General features: G+C 46.5%; 1 protein-coding gene across 1 annotated transcript in view; it reads left to right on the top strand.

Moving 5' to 3' along the window:
* Positions 1-19,383, top strand: part of AXIN1 (axin 1) — a gene marked incomplete at its 5' end in the record, with an annotated part of 82,561 nt that overhangs the window by 9,513 nt on the left and 53,665 nt on the right. Inside the window, one exon of the mRNA XM_082490720.1 lies at positions 401-1,292. Within this exon, the coding sequence (XP_082346846.1) occupies positions 401-1,292 (892 nt within the window). The remainder of the gene's footprint in view (positions 1-400; positions 1,293-19,383) is intronic.

Raw genomic sequence — 19,383 nt, 5'->3', positions numbered from 1 at the left:
GAGGGGACCTCCAGATCCCAGGGTTCTGTAAAACCACTAGTGTTGTGAAATTGGCCGCTGTTTCAGCATAGCACCAGCCGCATTAGTGATGCCAAGTGCCGGATGTAAAGTTTTGGTACATTCTGCAACTGTTGTTTTTAGAAGCTGCCTGGTTTGAGCCCAGTTCTGTGCTCTTGAAAGTCGCTGAGAGCTTTGCCATTGACTCTGCTGAAAGAGGTGTTAATACAGTAATGGTGCAGAGCAAAATCAGTGTTTTGTAATCTTAGAGTGTTTATTTACAGTGATAATGACTTTTTTTTTTTTTTTCTCATCTGTTTCAGCCAAGCAAACTTCTTCACCTTGGAGCTACAAATATTGGTGATTTGAGATTTGAGCTCATCCCCCACTGTTTCTGCGCAAGCAAGGACCAGAAAAATGAATATCCAGGGGAAAGGCTTCCCCTTGGACCTTGGAGGAAGCTTCACTGAAGATGCTCCGAGGCCACCAGTTCCTGGTGAGGAGGGAGAACTCGTATCCACGGATCCAAGGCCAGTTAGCCATGGTTTCTACTCCGGCAAAAGCGATGTGGTTAGAAATGAGACATCCACGGCAACACCGAGGCGCTCTGATTTGGATTTGGGGTACGAACCTGAGGGGAGCGCTTCGCCAACTCCACCCTACCTGAAGTGGGCCGAGTCGCTGCACTCCTTGCTGGATGATCAAGACGGTATCAACCTCTTCAGAACTTTCCTGAAACAGGAGGACTGCGCGGATCTGCTGGACTTCTGGTTTGCCTGCAGCGGCTTCAGGAAGCTGGAGCCGTGCACGTCTAATGAGGAAAAAAGACTCAAGCTGGCAAAAGCCATTTACAAAAAATACATCCTCGACAACAACGGCATTGTGTCCCGGCAGATCAAACCGGCCACAAAAAGCTTCATCAAAGACTGCGTCATGAAACTGCAGATTGACCCCGACATGTTCGACCAGGCCCAAACGGAGATTCAGTGCATGATAGAAGACAATACCTACCCTTTGTTCCTTAAGTCGGATATTTATTTGGAATACACGAGGACAGGTGGGGAAAGTCCAAAAATTTATAGCGATCCGAGCTCAGGGTCTGGGACAGGTAAAGGGCTACCTGGTTATCTGCCGACTCTGAACGAGGACGAGGAGTGGAAATGCGACCAAGAGGCCGAGCCCGAGGCCAGCAGGGACTCGGCACCCTCCAGCAGGCTCACGCAGAAGCTGCTCCTGGAGACGGCCACCCAGCGTGCCGCCTCGGCTCGGCGCTACAGCGAGGGGAGGGAGTTCAGGTAGGTGAGCGCCCAGGCAACGTCTGTTCTGCAGGGTCCCTCTGGGATCAGGGAGCCACCGCGGGGGTGATGTGAAGCCTTGGAGGACCTTGGGTGGTGGGGAGCATCCACGTTGGTACAGACGGTGTCGTGCAGGCGCTTTGGTGGAATGCAAAGCTTTATTTGAAATTAGTCGCAGGTTATTTTAAGGGTGTCTTTGGCCGTTTCTGTCTGATTGCCCCGAATCATTCCAGCAGCACGTTCCTCACCCAGGGAAACTGCTGCAGGAAGTGGGTAGAGCTTGGTGGGCAGCGCACGTCCTTGTGCACGTGCGGGTAGTTGAGTGAGCTGCAGTTTCAGGTTGGCCGTAGTCTGCACCAGCAGAAGGTCAGTGTTCAGTTACAGGAATGCAGGCGAGTACAGCTCATGGTAAAACTTCTTGTAAATACACCAGGAAATTGTTGTGAGGAGCCACAAGCAGAAGCTGCAGGAACCTTGCAGGAGATACCCTCACCTCTGTAATACTTACATGAGTGAAACGAGGTTCACAGTACTCCCTGATAATGGTACCGCTTTGCACACAAGATTCTCAGCACTGAATTCTAGCGGTGTCAAAGTCAGAATCACCAAATCCAGTTAAAACCGTTCCCTGCTGCAGCTTTTCTCTTCATCAAAGTAATTGCTGTTGTTTTGTGTTTTTTGTTTTTTTTAACTGGAGGAGTTGCACAGTTTTGTAGCCTGTTTTTTTTCTGGGTCCCCCACCCACTTCCAGCCAACATGGATTTTGAAACTTGCTGAGAGCTCAGTTAAAATTCCAGACAATTAACTTAGCAGGGAGCTCTCTGGGATCAATAAGCGTGTGTGTGTCTAACCTTTGCTGAATCAACAGAACCCGGCCAGAACACATTCCTACTTTTTTCTTCTTTTTTTTTTTTTTTTTTGAATAAAATCTCCTTGTTTTAAGACCTGCTTAGGCTAAAATCTGACGCTTTGTGAAGATTATGAAATGAAGTAGCCAAACTGTCCTCTTCAAAGCCGCCTGCCTTATGAAAAGCATTTCTGTGTTTAATCTCCCTCGGCCGTCCCTTTAGGCTGGCAGCTGGAAACACATCCCGCCCCGCACAAGGTCTCGGCGCCTTTCAGCTGGCGAAATGTTTTTGGTTTGGTTCTTGTTTTCTTACAGATTTTGAGGAGGGGGATGTTGTATGTGAAACCCGGGGCGGGGGGTGGGGGGACACGGGGACGACACGACACGGAATTCATGCGGACTCCCGCTGTTTTAATCAGGAGTCGGAAAAACAAAATCCCAGGGTCCTGGGACTTTCCCGTGGCGTTAATAAAAACCTTGAATGTTTCTTGAAGTGCATTTTCACTGGGCAGTTGGGTACTCGCCAGAAGAGAAGGATTAGAAAAGTCTACAATTTAAGTATTTTTTTATTTAAGCAATAATGGCTTTGAGATTGGAAATAATTTATTTGAGGTTCAGCTGTGTTTAGTTTCCTTATGAGAGCAGGTAGCAAAATCCTGCATCCAACATTGCGCTTCTCGGCTCCAGCTTCAGAAAAAAATGCGCTTTACCCATTGTCTGAATGTGTCCGTGCCAGATTTTAAAATGGTTAAGAAACATGCTATGAAATAGAAGTATTTTGGAGTCAAGTTCCTTGGTCTTGGGCGTTTTCATAGCAGATTGGAACAAGGTGAAATAAATCTTTACCTGGGGGATGGAGGTCAGAAAAAATGCATTACTATTAATTTCTAGTGTCCAACAGCCTGTCATTGTGGCTACTGACGCTGCGTTGACCTGTGGGGTAGGCAGGCAGGGAAATGTTTACCATTCTCACCAGAGCAGGGATCATTTCTCAGCCTGGAGTAATGGCAGATAAGCGATTTATTTTATTTTTTAAATGTTGGTATGTCAGCTCTAGTAGCATCCAGAACGTTGCCATGGAAGATGCTGCCAAACTGCGTAATCGCCACATTTTTTTATTCTAAAAAATCTGCTGAGATACTAATTTATGAGGTGATTGTTCCTCTTTGTGCAAGACTGTGGTTGAATTAACTTACTTCCCGGTGTAGCAATAGCAATATATGTATATATATGTATAGCAATATATGTGTAGCAATAGCTATGTATGTATAGCAATAGCTGTCTTGAACAAGCTGTTTTTTAAGCTGTGGCATCTTTATCCTGCAGACTTTTTTTGTTCCTTTACTTTCTCACCTGAGCAACTGTGCTGGAAGCTGGCGGAGCTGCTTGCAGCAAGAAAGCAAGAAGCGATAGCTGCGTGCAGCATTTGCAAGGCTGGGTCCCAATTTATTTTTAAAATTTCCCCAAGCCTCTCTTTTTTTTTCTTTTTTTTTTTTTTTTTGCATATGTGTGGAAGAATTTCTCCTTTCTGTTCTTGAAGGAATGTTGAAATAAGCTGTTTTGCATTATATCTGAGGGCCTGTTTAATCTTCCCAAGATTGAACTTTTATTCCTTGGCTTCCATGGAAACCCTAAATAAAGAGGGATCTGAGTAAATGCAATAGAAGTATTTCTCTGTTAGCGAATGAGCATCTTGAATCGGCTCCAAATTTTCTGCAGCAGAAAGTTCATAAATCTTGACACGGTAACTCTGCTCTCGGGACAGCAAAACGTAAAAAATTCCTCAAATGGCAGAAGACAACCTGATTAACATTGGGTATTTTGAAGGTGTGCAAATGTGCGTGTGTATGTGAGAACATCCTGAAGCCGAAAGCATCGCCGTTACCCACTGTGTTTTTGTATGCGTAGGAAAAGGCCAATAGTCATTATAGTTAGGCTTCTGCAAATTAATTGGACATTGGTTATGGATCAGTGAACTTCAAAGAGGGTAACCCCCGAAGATCTCGGGCATTAACTGGCAGCTTCCGAAAGTGACACTAACGTGGTTGTGAGGGTGGCTAAATCGTTCATTAACCTTCTTCTGACACGCTGGGATGGCGTTCCTCGGATCTGAAGAGCAGAAATTAAACCTGTGCTTGAGAACTGCCCTGCAGCCTGGTTTTTGAGTGCTCCAGGAAATCACACACATCTTAAAAAGCTGGAAATTTGGTGTTTGGTGGTGAAAACTCCAAGTTGTGTCTTTTGTTGGGGGGCCTGTGTGTGTTCTCCTGCTGTCTCTTTAGCTTTGCATCAGAAGGGGTTCCCCTCCCACTCCCAAAGCGTTGGGGAGCAGCGCTCACAGCCATTGCCTTTGCTTTCTTCCCGTGGTGGAAAGCAAGAAGAGCGTTATGCGTTATGCGTGAGCAGCTCTGCTTTCGTCTCTTCTGAAAGACCAGCAAGCTGGGAGATGTAGGTTGATTCTGCCAGTTGTTTTGGGTTTCTACCCATCTCATGAAGTAGACAAAGTGGTGGAAAGGAGACCTGGAGGGTGGTGATGAGAGGACATGTGGTGGTAGGTGAGGTCTGCAGTTATTGGGCATCGGGGAATATTGTGGTGGAGCTGATAGGCACGGATGGAGAAATTTCCCAGCGGAGGCTTTGATATACGTGTGGTTTGGGTTTTTTTAAAGGAAGCTGGCTACATGATCTAAGCTTTAATTTCCAGAGTGCTGAGCTGACTAAGCTCATGGCATTTCACAAGTGTTGGTGGTTCAAATGAAAAGGATGGGTGACGTGGTTCTCCAACAGGGCTGGTAGAAATCACCAGGAGAGTCCTTGTGCTTGTGCCCACATCCTGGCAGCTTCCCTGGACGTGCATGAGAGCAGCTCTCCCCAAAACATACAGCCCGCACTTCTTCATAATGGGGTACACAGAGAAGCAAGTGGAGAAACAGCTGAAGGAGCTTTTATAGGGATGTGACAACCTCTGGTCTGAGACAGTGCAACGACGAACTGTAACGTGGAGAGGAACGGTGTAGGCTGGTTCAGGGAAGACGCAGGATCTCTCCATTGCTTAGGCAGCATAAACGGTCCAGTGGTCAGAAGCTGGGCCTGCGTCACGAAGACGCTAAAATTTAGCTGGCAGACCTAATTTTGAGGTCTGCTGCTTTGTTCATAATTAAATATTAAATTGCACGCTTCTGACTCAAGACCGTGTGGTGAAGGAATTGGTGTTAATTGTACCGAACAGGTGGAAAACTGGGGATGCAAAATCGCAAACGCTTATGCGGGAGCAATCTGCGTTTAGAAAGTTTAACGCATGCGTAACTGCCTTACTGATGTTTCTTTTAGCTGGAGAAGCAGTGTGTGCATCTTGGAGCTAGCTTCGTGAGAGGTTGGTTGCTGGAAAAAACCAGCTACTGGATGTTATACCTCAATGTAAAGGCAGAAGGAAAGGTTTTGGATGCTAACTTGACTTAGCTTGAATTCAAATTGCTGGGCCCATAACAACCCTTGTAATTAATACAGCCCTATTTGGCTTCTTTGGCTATTTCCAAATTTAAAGAAAATAAGTTATAGAATAATAGTTTTGGTTCTGCATTGTTCCTGAGAGAAGTTAGTGAGTCTAACGGGGAGGTGGGGTCTGATGCTTAATAGCGCTAAGTGGTAATTTAGTGACTGGAGCACTGTAAGATATACAAGACAAAGACTGATGGTGTTTTTGCACAGAAGTTACGCCAGCTTTTTTAAATACATTGTTAAGCTGATGAAACTTCTGCGTAGAAATGCTTACATTAACAGTGTAAAGTATTTATACTGGCGGTTGCCAAGTTTTAAAATGGATTTTATTTGAAGAAGAATACCTTTTGTGCCCATAGCTTTGCCTCCACACAAATCAAGATGAAGAAGTGGCGTGTTAGTTGTCTGGTTATGGATCAGTGCTTTGGCTTCTTTCTAAAGACAGGTAGTTAAAGCTTTTAGCACTCTCTTTTGATGAATGAATAGTGTTTTCTCCCCTCCTCCAGCAAGCAGCTACCTTATTTTGCCGTGATTGAGTTTTATTTGGGTTACAGAATCTTTTCTCTTACAAGCACAAAAGGGGAGTTCTGTCCCCCTCTTTTTGGTGCTGGGGAGGTTCGGAGTGGACATGGCAGGGGGAAAATTCTTTGTGAGGAGCATGATGCAGCCCAGGAACAGGTCACCAGAGGAGAGGAGATCCCCGTCCTTGGAGGGCTTCACATCTGGGTTCGATAGAGCCACAGCCCGTCTAGTCCCGTGCAGGCGATGGCCACGTTTTGATGTGCGTTTACAATGACAGCACAAATCATGAGATACTTACTGTGTTTTGAGTACCCGGATGGAAGTCAGGCTGGTTTGGGTTCTGCCCGATTTCAGAAAGAATTGGGTGCTAAAGAGCTGAATGGGGAGCTGAACCCATCCCAAGGTGCTGAGAAGTGAACCCAGGAGGTGGGCCATGGGGTGGGTGCACCTTGGTTTTGATCTGCCCTCCAACTTCAACTTGGCTTTATGTTTTAAGAGTTTCTTTGTTGTCGCTATAATGGACTAATCCCTTGAATAATTAGTTACCATTGGACATTTTAAAAATGACTGCCTCTTGGACATTTTCCTTTAATAGTCTGTTAGATCCTGGATTTATTAACTATTGAGACAGACTGTGAAATCCTGTTACGCCAGGCTTTCGTGGTGGAAAAGGGACCAAGAAGGGTGTGGGGGTAGATGGGGGAACACATGCTGACCTTGTGTTAGTGAAGAGCTGTTGACTTCCCCACCTCCCCAAGCCGTGCAAGAAGTCCTCCCTGCCCATTGGGCTGGTTTGCTGGCTGCCAGAGCACGCCACGGTCATGGGTCATCCCTAGGTTTGGGCCTCCAGAAGGTGTTCCAAGAAGTTAGAGCACTGTGGCTGCATGGTGCAAGACCATTTGCGTAGTCACCATGCATTTAAAGTAAATCACGGACCTGATTTTATTAGAATCGGTGGAAAAATTTAGTTTCAGAAGTGGCTGTTATGTGTAGTGCAGAAAATTGCTGTGTTTAAAACAAAACAAAACAAAACAACTCAGAACGAAGGTGCCGATATCCTAAATCAGTTCCTGGAAATATCATTGGATTATTAGGCTCATCCTTAAATCCATTAAGCAAATTACAGTTAATCAGTCAAATAAAAGAAGAAAGATCTTTTGCAAGGCCCTGTCTTTTGAGCCACATGTAGAAGCTGTAGTAATATTTTAATTTTCCGTCTGTCAGTGAATGTATTCAATCACTTCGCTTCCTTATGTGGAGGATTTGAAATTAGAAACTGAGGTTAATTATCTGCATTAAATGAAATATGTGAAGCCCACAAAAGCAAAAACCTTGACGATTTGGTATGGTCTGTTAAGCTAGGCAGGCTGTTTCAGAAGGAGAGGGGTTATTTTTTCCCGGTTTTGTTCCGATTGAAGGGTTTTAGTCACAGTAATTGAAATGATTAAAAAGTCAAATTGCTGGTGAATATAATTCTGAGCATCTTTCTGAAAAGATTTGACACTTGGTTGAGAGCAGGGGTTTACTCTGCCGGGCAGCGTGGAGCCGCCGGTGTTATGCCTTCCCGGCGTTGGGTGAGGCCGGTTGTCCTTGGTGCCCTGTTACCAACCTCTTCCATGGCAATGGGTTGTCGTAGCTCTGCTGCGAGGTTAGCGGAGGGGATTTGGAAGTGGAGCAATACTGGAGGAGAGCTATGCTTTTGAGCGTATCAGATATAAAACAGGTCTGACACCCTCCATCCTAATGCCAGTAATGAACTAATTACTGCCTGCTTCACTTGGAAGTGCAGCTTCGGACTCTACGAAGAAGACAGTCCTCTTGGAAATACACCATCCCCAGTGGTCAGCTGTTTTGGGGATGATTTGTTTGCCAAGAGACTCATGTTTTTCCTCCCCTTGCAATACACACATGGCTCAGGTTTGAGTTGCTCCAGGGGCTGCAGCGCCCATCTCTGCTCATTGGGGGCAAAGATGCCCCCTCGCTGGAGCGGCCCTGAATCCCCTGCACATCGTCTGGGCACTTCATGGAAGTTCTCTTCTGGAGACGTGCATCTTCTCAATCCCCTCTGCCATGTGCCAGAGCAAGCTGCTTTGCCCGAATTCACGCTCAGAAATTATATCGCAGCAGGTCACGCTTGCATGTAAAAAGCAAAACCATCATTAGTCGCAGCCCTGGGTCTGGGTTCTTCACTGTTGTTACGGCAGTGATGAATTTAAGTAGAACCGTTGCAGTTTTAAGTCAGATTATCCAAATTCTATAAAACCCACGTGGAAATTGGATTTTACCTTTGAAGGCTCCAGAATACGCTTTTGTGGTAAGACCTGGAATTTTTTGGTCTTGTGGCCCCCAAGATACAACCTGTCCTTGCAGTCCCAGCTTTTAGAAGGTCTTTAGCTGATCTAAATAGCGAATAGATGAATAGGTTTCACCTATCCTGATGAAAATCAGCAGAGGGAGGGAATACTATAGCTAGGACAAAACCTGTTTGAAATACCCCGGTGAAACCTAGTGGTTAACACCATGACCTCGTGTTAGACCCTGGTCCTACCTCCAGAGCTGATGACCAGAAGCTACTGGGTTTTATTCTTCCTTCAACCCTACAACCCCCACATAATCCCTATACTGTTGTAGACTGGAGAGTCTCAGTCCTTTCCCTCTCTCCATTTTCATTTTCCTTTTTTCTGGAGGTTTAGGGTTTTTGTCATTTATCTGCAGGGTGTGTTCAGAGAAATGCTGGTGCTGGAAGGAGGAGAGCAGTAGGCGTGGGGAGGTGGGATTGCCTGTTTTTCAGCAGTCCGCATTTAGAGTGGCTTAGCCCTGCTGGAAAACCGTGCCTTTAGTGTTCAACAGATTTACCCTTTTCAATCATGAATTTTGGTCTTTTTTCTTGGCTTGCAATCAGCTTTTCAGACTGGGTGAGATTTGTCTGGAAGAGGGGCTTCCTTGTTCTGCCCTTGCTGTCAGCCCGGTCCAGGAGGCTACTTTGGGAGCTCTAGCCAATGCATGTATTCACGTGGGACCGATCCTTTGGTAGCTGAGGACCTGTCCGAGCTTTCACAAGCAAAGTTCAAATTGGAGCTGAATGGCAGGGGAGCTCCTGGGAATTACAGGTAGGATTACAGGTGGGGACTCTCTATCCAGCTGTAGCTGCTGGGTTTGATTAACTTTGTCCTGGCTCTGTCCCACAGCAGCAAGAGCTGTAAAACCATTTGGTACCAGACATGCAAATGAGAGCTGGGCTGAAGCGACTGTTACCCTTGAGGATCCCAAAAGAGGAATCAACAAATAGAAATTATTCTATTAGCAGGGGCAAAGTTCATAGGTTAACCATCATGTCAAATCAATGAAATACAGCCTTGATCTCCTGCACAAGGGCTTTATTGTGTATAAATAAGAGTGCCTGAGCAAAGACAGCAAGTTCTTGCGCTGTAACATTTGCAGCGTGCTGAAGAAAGGGAAGCTCTGTACAGATTGCAGCACAGAATGCCTCCTTCGGACAGCGGTTTCGTTCCTGCTTCAAAAGATTGTAAAACATGACCTTGGAACCTTCTTGCTCTCCTTGTGGCCCTACCCAGATTGGATTTCCACAGGGCATGTATTTTTTATTTTTTTAATAAAAAGTTGGGGTCTTTGGCTAAGAAGCCTCTTCTTTGTACTTTTAATTCAGTCCATGTGACTGTCATAACATTTATTTCTTAGGAAATGAAAAATGTTCCTTCTTGAGCAAAGCCACAGAAGAAAGCTGTTGGGTACACTGGCAACCTCAGGTGTGTGCAGCATGTGTCTTCTGCTGATCTGCTAGCACTGGATGAAGACCATCACCCCTTTGTTGCTTGGTCCAAGGCTCTGCCAGGAAAAGAAATGGCAGAAGCTTCTTTCTTTTTTGTGGAAGTATTTATATTTAATGTGTCTTTGAACATCTGCACATTTGGGGAAGCTTTGCTTTCCTCTCCTGGGAAAAGCTACTTTGAAGTCTCGCTTGACCCTCTTTTCTTTAAGATGGGCCAATGCCGGCAAAAACAGATGAGCTTGAAACAAGACGGAAATGGGCAGCAAAGGACGTGTGGATGTGTCACTGCAGTGTAGGATTTGTCACTTGAGGTTTTATCCTCCAGATGTATTCAGTGAAGTTTGTGACCCCAGGGGTGATTTGAGTGCTGCTGGCTGGGGAAATCAGCCCAACTGGAGGCATTTGAGAAGGCTGAACATCTCATTGTCCCCAAGTGATGGGTTTGGGTCTTCTCCAGAAGAGGCTGGAGGAGCCTGCTAAAACTGATCCATAAATCTTCCTCCTTCTGAAGAGAGGAAGCTTTCCAAAGGGGCATGGGAAAAACTTTCCTTTGGTAATCCTGGAGATAACAGGTCATGCAGCTTCACCCAGTGATTCTTGCACAATCACTTGTGGTCAGGCTGAAGTGTCTATTTTAGAAAGGCATCCAAGTGATGGGAGGTCACGCAGCATTTTTGTTATCTCGTGGTTAGTTACTCTCACTGTTCTCCGTGTGTTCCTTATTGCTCGCTCCAGTTTTTTCCAGCGCCCGTTTCAAGCTGGTGGGTTTTGGTGGGTCTTTGCTCACTTTAGTGGCTCCAAATACCTTTGTACGTTGGGGAAGAAAAAAGAAAAGCTCTACTGAAATGGGTGTGAATGTTCTCCTTAAGTGGCAGCAGCTTTGTTATGGAAGGCCCTTTGGTTTTATTAGACTTTTCAACCCTCCGGTCGACTGTTAAACAAGCTGTAGCTTGTCATGGTTGACAAACCTTCGCGCAGGTCTCAGACCTAACCTACCAGTTTAAAAGGCAGTATTCTTTTGTGTGCAGGTTTCTGGGTGGGGACCATCGGGCTTCTAAGGGAAATTAACTTGCGGCCTCTCTCTTTCCCCTTCCCACCTCAAATAAATTAAGTTTTGTGTTAACTGTTCTGTCACTTCCAAAGGCCAAAAGGAAGTGTCAGCCTATGCTTTAGGTTTTCTGCTACCTGAAGTACTCTGCTACACGCTGAGAGTGCAAGTAGGTGGGAATATGTAATTATATTAAAAACAAAACAGCTGCACGATCAGTGTCAGCAACTGGAGATAAAATGTAGACAGTTTTTTTCGCATGATTCATCCATAATTATTTAAAAACATGTTGAATTTATTCTTAAGCTTCGGAGGAGAATTCTTGCAAGGCTGGCGTTTGCCATCCGTGATGTTTATACACCTGAGTAAATGCCTGCCTCAGCAGTTTGTCGGTGTTGAGTGCTCCAGATCTAAATCCCTTCAAAGGGAAACCCAGCACACCTTTGTCTCTGCTGGCCTTGCCGTCTCCGGAGTTTTCACTGGTGAGGTGGAACCAGTCGTAGCAGTGGCTGGCGCGAGGATAGGCAGGGTGCAGAGACTCACACCGTTCTAATAACTGTTCTGTGCAGATTTGCTCCCTGTAGGTTTTGGTGGCAAAGCTTGTAGCAGCTGGATAACACAAATATGCTGGTGGGACTGGTGGAGAGGTGAGAGGAGGTTGGGGAGCAGCAACCACAGCCACTGCAGCTGAGCTATGAGCTGTGTCTGCTGTCTTTCTACGTCCCTCCAGCACTATCTGTTGTATGGATTGTAGTGGTCCAGGGAAGAAGTGAAGGTCCTGTAGGTGGTCTCTCTTAGATGTGGCAGACTAGCAAGGACCTCTTGTACTGATTTTAGGGTGCTGGAAGGTACAGTGCTTTTCCTTGTGTTGTTGCAGGTGCTGGTGCTTTCTGCCCAACTGGGCAAAACTCTGTATTTTTATTTTCATCCCTGCGGTATTCTGCCTGTGCTGAGAGAGGGGTGTTTTTCACATGCTTCTCTCTCTCCATGATTGCCGACAAGTTGGAAATGTGCTACACTGAACTGGCTGAAAATTGTTCCCGGGTTGTTGTTGTTTTTATGCTAACATAGCACTCTGCCCGACTCACCGGCCCAGATAAGCATCGGCGCAGGGCAGGGCTCTGGCCCACGTGGCCGGGAGGGCAGCCTGCGCTGCGGTGGGTGTCACTGCCGAGCGACTAATGCTTTGCAGTTTCATCAGGCTCAGGGTGCATTTTTTCTCCAGCGAGAGGCACGGTGTGGACGCCTGCTGCAGCCTTTCGCCTTGCTCTGCCATGGCAGGGCAGGGAGGGGAGGGGAGGGATCTCCAAGACCGCTGAGTTGTGCCTCTGATCCAGACATTTACAGGGTGTCCTCAGTCCCTGGGAGAGATCACGAGTCAAGCTCCACTGCTCCATCACGTGGCTTGGATGGAGGAGATGAGCAAATCTGAGGAAGGCGGAACCCCCAGTGCTTGTTCTAGCCCCTTTCCTGTTGAGCCCTGCAGCCGCAGCTTCAGTCAAGAGCTCAAGGAGGTATTTCTGATCCTGCAGCAGTCTTGGCAGAAGAGTCACCTGGCCCCATCTTGATCTGTTTTCCTTCCTTGATGCAGTGCTAGAGCTCCTCTCCTTGAGAGCAAGCTATCCATTGACTTGTGGTGGGCACTCTCAGCCTGGGAGAGGTGGCCTGTTAGAGCTGGAGAGAGTGAGCTGATGTCCCACCCGTTTTATAGTGAAGGTGCTGGCCTTGCAGTCCTCCAGTGCCTGCCCGCAGCTCTTCCACGTGCTCAGAAGGGTCAATGCATCCTACAGCTCACTGGATTTGCCTCCCCAATGGCAGGATGCACTTGAGAGACAGCGTTTGTTTGGACTCAGCAGGGTCATCTGGGTTTTGGTCCCTCATGGTGTTGCCCTGAGTCAGCTCCACATGGATTGCTGTCTTTCTCACCTCATGTAGGTTCTTCTGTCTACAGCCATCAACCACACTGCCAGCAGTCAAGCTACGAGCAACCCTTTTTCTTTGTTAATTGCCGTCTGTGGCTTGGCACCAGCAATGTCAGAAACCCTCCCAGGTAGCCCATCTTGGGCTGTGGACTTGGGTGTAGTGTGTTGCCTCAGGTGGTACAGAGTAGCATAATCCACTCACTTCCCAGCTTTGGAAACCATCCTGGAAGCCTGAGCTGAAAAAAGAGGGTGGGACTGGAGCCAAACCTCGTGTTCCAGATGGGACAGTAGTGGCAGGAACACCTATTGTCCACAAAGGTGTTGCCAAGCCACAGAAAGCAATTAGCAGGGAAGAAAAATGTGCTTCCTCTAAAATCTGAATTTTAAATACAGGTTTTCTTTTTAAATTGAATATACGCACGTTGATATGCCAAGTAGGCAAAATCAGGATTGTAAGAGCAAGCATCTGAAATTATTTAACTTGTGTAGTTAACAACTTAATAAAACAGGCAGGTTTGTCAAACAGGATTATATTCAGTCCAGAGCGATAGCTGAGTGTGAACTGGGTTAATAACATTGGATTACCCTGCCTTTGGCATAGCGGGCAAGTAAAACACTCCTGGAGTATGGCAGAGAGGTCTCTTTCTAACCGTATTCTTGCCAATGCAGTTACAGCGGACATAGAGTTTGAAAATAAATTTTTCCACCTTTTCAGGGTCAGCAGTTAACATTGCATCTAAACTGTGTATTAAACAGCCCCTTTGGGCCTTAAAAATGTTTTCACAAGCTCTCCCTTTCATATAGGGGACCCCTCTGCACCAAGTCTCCCTCCCCAGCTGACATTGCAACCTGCGTTTATATCAGTGCTAGGCTGCTGGATTTCACGTTTGCTATCCTAGTGCTCGGTGCATCCCTTCCTTCTCTGTGACCGTATTTTGAGCATGAATTTGGAACCAGAGATCAAGATCTCAGGGATGGGGACCCCGGGGGCGGGAAATCCTTCCGAGGTGCTGGGGCGAGCGTGGAGACGGGGAACATCAGAGTGGCAGTGCCGCAGCAGGGAAGGAGGGGAGGGCAGAGGGGGAAATATCGCCTGCAATCTGCGGTCCACAGCGATCCAGGCTTGAGGAGGTGGAATAAAGAGGGTAGGTGGTGTGGCCCTGTGTTGGCTGGGGACCTGCTGACCATGTGAGCTGTTTGAGGTCAGAGTGCCCTCCAAGTCCCGGAGGAGTGCCTTATTAGCGCTTTACTATTCTTCCTATCTCTGGATTCCCATATAGACAAAACAGGCGTGCGTCATTTCTTGGAGAGAAGTGTGTTAAAGCTTGTCCCAGGCTCTTTCAAGCACATTGTTGGCTTTCCTTGCTTTAATCCTGCCTCCTTGCTGTTCCTGTGGTCCCTGTGATGCAAGATCGGAAAAGGCTGTTCCAGTATCTCATCATAGCTGATCATGATTTTACCTCTCTCACCAGATTTCTTAAAATACTTATGTTCTGAGTAAGTGCCTTGGCCACGGCCACCTTGCCTGGTGTTAACAGCAGTCCCACTTCAAGCTGGAGGTTGGACTACCCTGCTCCTCCAGAGGTCCCTTCCAACCAGTACCTCTGTGATCTTAGTTCGTAGTTAACTGCCAAGCACGTCCTCATCTGTCACACGTATGTCTGAAGGACTGCATCAGCTTTTATGCAACAATGAGCCCTGCAGAAATTCATATGCTCATAGAGCTGAAATAATGGCACTAACAGTTCTACTGGTGGCCAGGAGACAGGGAGCCATGGCTGCAAACAGTCATGAAATGCAATATGAGAGCCCTGCTCTGAAGTAAAAGTGCAGTTCCAGCAACCAAGCTAAACGAGCCAGGAAAAGCATTTTTTTTCCCTCAAAAAAAAAATGCATCAGAAGTGAGGGATGAAACTGCCATACCGTAAGTTATCTGCGTGAGGTCATATCCTTGCCCATCTGTCCTCCTCTGCACCTCTGGGGGTGTTTTTAAATCTGCCATCTAAAAGGTTAAGCTTTAAAACCGAGAAAGGTATGTTTCCTTTCCTCCCAGTCATTTAATGATTTTTAATTTGCTGTTTGATCCCGGTTCTCATGCATTGACTGTGTGGGAGCTACAGCATCAGGTTACAAATAAAGGCAGTGACTGTTCCTTTAAAAACTATAAGGCTTGAATCAAATTATGCGGTATTAAAATCGGGCATTCTTTGTTTTCAAATAACAAAAAGGAATGGATTTGTTGTTGTTTGTTGGTATGCATATTAGGATCCTCCTGTGTCTGATCTAAAATCTGTTCTGCGGGTGGTGAGTTTGTCTTTGCAGCGTGGTGACCAGAGGTCCCTCATCTCGCCTCCAAGGCCAGCGAAGGTGGGCATGGGCAGTGCACTATTTTTAGAAATCAGCAGTGATACATTCCAGGAACTCCTGCAGTATTTTTCAGAACCGAGTTTGAAGGTTTTAAGCGCAGATAGGGAAATATGTCATCTGTGTAAATTGCACTAAATTACCTGCAATTTGTTGGGAGTTGCCGTTTCTAAGGGCTTATTGCAACTCTAGATATTTGAGGAAGCTTTTGATTATCCTGAGCTTGTAAAATGTAATTGGCTATTTCTTAATTGTTGTCCTCTGTAAAGTATAATTACCTGTAATGTAAAGCTTTTTATTTGTCAATGCCGCAAACAGGAAATCAAGAGTGTCTGATTGAGATAAGTTTGGGGACTCCACCATGACTTGTAATTGCATCAGGTGACTTGTCTGTACCGGGACTGGTCTCTCCTGTAAAGTCTTGGAGGCCTTCAAAGAACCTAGAGACCTTAAATACCATCTTTATGTCTTGTTGTGTAGAAGTCTGTCTTGTTCTTTCCTAAAACACTCTTCAGACAGCTACCATCATCTCAGCAAGGTAGTGGCATCTCTTCATTCTGACATATTGCATGAGGTTTCAGAAGGAATAGACTGAATTGGAATTAATTGCTTAAATGCAGTTAATCACAAGATGTGGTAGAGCTTGCTGATGTTCATGAATCCCGTAGAGAAATCAGTTAATTAAAGCTTAGCAGCCTAAAGGAAGCCGATAGATATGGAGAATCCCAGTTCTCATTGGTGTGTGATGGTACCTGGATGTAGAGCAGAGAATAGGTCTTGAATGACCATACTGAACTCAGATCTACTGCGGACTGGAAGTATGTCTTGTCCCAGTCCGACATGTCTGCGCAGGGAGTTGGTCCTCATGTCTCATTTGCTGCTGCCGCTGCTCAGCTGCCCTTGACCTAACCATGCTGGCATTCCTCTAGGACCAGGGCATGTGTGGGAATGTGGTGGGATGTAGGGGTGACTTAGTTGGGGGTTATGTTGCATGGCCAAGGTCTACCTGTAAACTTGTGTCTGCCCAGGTTCGTGTCAAGCTCGCTCATGCTGAAGCTTTCATTGTTGTTGTCTTCCCAAGCTGCAACTGTCCTTGATGGGACATTAAACATTATTACTTAATTGAACTTAGATTATTGGGGAATTCTTTGTTGTAGTTCTGGGTGGTTTTCATGTTTTACAGCAGCAACAGAAATGTCAGACTGTGTATGTTCAACCTTCCTTCATTTCCACCCAGGCTTGGCTGTGCTGAGCCCAAGCACAGCTCTGGGGAGCAGTGGAGGAAGATGTGATGCAGATTGACGCGATCAGTCTGGGATTTGCATTCAGCGTAAGGGGGTGGAGGGAGCTAAAGGGAAAATAAAAATCCCTCATTGCCCACTGCAGCCCTGGAAGATGCTGTGCCAAGACAGGCTGGTTTATGAACAGCTCTGCTGCCATACCTGGGGGTTTCCAGAATTTGTGTGTACTTGTGTTTTGCTTACGTGTAGCCGATAGGTTTAAAGATCCTTCTCACTGTGCTTTTAGAGCACAACTTAGAAGCAAGAGCTGCTTGAGAGCCTCCTCCAGGAGCGCCTGCCGATTCTGCCGCCCAAAACAGCAGCACAAGCTTCCTTTGGAGGAACCTCCTAGAAACAAAACCTTAAAATAAACCCCTCTTCTTGCTATACTCACTCTCTGCAAACATAGAATTATTTAGTTTTATTTTTGCTCTTTTGATGGAGAACCGGTGCCGAACAGTTCTCAGAGAGAGCGGTGAGTCAGCTCGCCCAACAGTGACTCTATTGATAGATGGAAGGAGTGGCACTGAAGTCTGTCTAGTCATTGTTGGTGCTTGGCTGGAGCGCCGGGGGCTCCGAGGGCAGGCTCAAACACCTCTCGCCAGCCTTGGGAGATCAAACGCGATGAGTCAGGCCGCAGAAAATCATGATAGGGCCCAAATTAATTAAATCTTTTTTTTTTTTTTTAATCCTGTTTTGAGGGTGGGAAGGGAAGGACACGCACGCACTGGGGTGTGGGGGACCCGCCAGCTCCTGTCTCATTGCAGGTTGACTTTCCTTGCATTTCCTGAGCTGCCCCAGTGGAAACTCGGCCCCTGCTCTGCTCCAGAGTGATGGACCTGCCAACTTTTTCCTCTCTTCATATTCTCTCCTTTCTCACCTTTCTATGTAAGGACGTGAGGCAGAGCTGGAAAACAAACACTTAGCACAGACACATCGCTCTTACCTATCCTGTCTTCTGGTTATTTTTCAATTAAAAATGCATACAAGACAGAAAACATTTCAAAAGGGTGCTTAATTTGTTGTAATTTTTGTATAACTTTGATCAAGGTGGAAGAGGCAGGAGATGGTCAGATGGTGGGAAGTGTGGCCATGCTGCAGACCTACCAATGGCTTTCACCTGGGTTTTCCCATCTCCTTTTCCCAAGGCACAGCTTGCTGTCAAAGGTGGGGGGAACCACATCCGTGAAGCCCACGGCTTCCAACAGAGCTTTGCCTGTGAACCAAACCTTAAAGGTCAGGGGCGTGATGGACCGTATCCTACTAATGCACCAGCTCCTCACGCAAGCACCGATGCCTTGCGTTGGGTTTCTCAGAGTCGGTACCATTCCCTTGGGCAAGAGAGGGTTACAACTGGCACCGAAGGCCTTGAACTTCACTTTGGTCTATTAAATGCAAGTGCCACACACTTTGATACCTCAGGCCATGCCGCCCCGAGCTTTCTTCAGGTGCTCTGAACGCACGGTGTTCACCTCCCATCTCACCAGGCACCAGGAGCCAGCCAATTTTCAGCATAACGCACAATCTCAACTATTTTATTGCTTAATTTAGGCCATAAAGTCCCTTTGATGTGTTGTGTAATGCAACGTTCATTCTGAAAAAGTGGGTGGAGTAGCTTTATGGTATTATAAAAATAAATAAAATGCCTGGCAGGATTTTGAAACCACATGGTCATTCCTCCTCTCTTCACAGATAAGTTGATTGTTGAGAGAGAAATCTTGCTTAATATCTAACTTTGGGTGATTTATTTCTCCGGAGTCCTTTCATCTCCAGCATGTATTGGGTTATCTGTGACTTCTCATCTGATTGTTTTAAGCATGATCAAAGAAACCAAGAGAATGCACTTTATTTTCCCACTGTATGAACAGAATGCTGTTTGTACAGTGCATTACATCACCTGTTCCTGCTGCTCCTGAGTCCTACACCAAATGGCTGCGGTATAAATAGAAAACAGAATGGACTTGTAGGGGGTGATGAAATTTGTTCCACTTGCTGAGTAAAACAGAGTTAACCCAACGAATGCTTTCTTCACGCCCGATTCTACCTTGGCACACAACAACAACACGGGCTGAAAATGTTTGGAATAACTCGCTCGTGCGGGTTATCGAGCCGGCATTCGGCAAGGTCCAGGAGCCGGAGATGGCAGGCAGGGAGATTGCCGTCGTTGAAATTGCTGGGATTCTTTCCAGGCTATGCAAAGAAAGAGTTTGGCCTTGTGTTGGCATCGTTGTGTTCTAGCTGCGGTGGTCCACGGGCAGGGTGTGCAGGGAGAGGTGGTCGCCTTCCTTACCCAGGCTTGGTGCTGCAGGTTGCCTGCACCCATGGAGCGATTGCTGTCGTGCCATCCCAAAGAACCCCCTCTGTGGAAAGCTGTTTGCTTTTGGAAGTTCTGGAGAAGTTAGACCACAGGGACCCACCCAGCTGTTGCTCCAGGATGCAAACTCTGCATTTCTGGGGGATGAGCGCTGAGAAGCGGCTCTGATTCTATGTGGAGGACTAGGAGATGCCTCTGACGATGGACCTGGGAGCTGCGTTTCTCTACTTGCTCCTAAAAATCCTGGATTCAAGAAAGGATGTTTGTTTTCTGACATGTCTCAATGCTTCACCACCATTTAATCTCAGCGCTTCTTGCAGGATGGCTCTCTGCACCTTCACTACATCCCCCTCCACTAACCTCTCCCGGCCTCTATGGGGGCACTGAGCAGCATTTTCACTCCAATCATCTCATTGATTAACGTATTTAACTTGGAGCATTTGGTCTCAAGCTGTGTTTGACTTTCAGTTTCTTGCTTCTCGTACAGACCAGCAGGGTAATCTCGG

The sequence above is a fragment of the Vanellus vanellus genome (genome assembly GCF_965231255.1).
Source record: "Vanellus vanellus genome assembly, chromosome: 14".
NCBI lineage: Eukaryota > Metazoa > Chordata > Aves > Charadriiformes > Charadriidae > Vanellus > Vanellus vanellus.
This window is presented reverse-complemented; position numbering and strand designations above follow the sequence as displayed.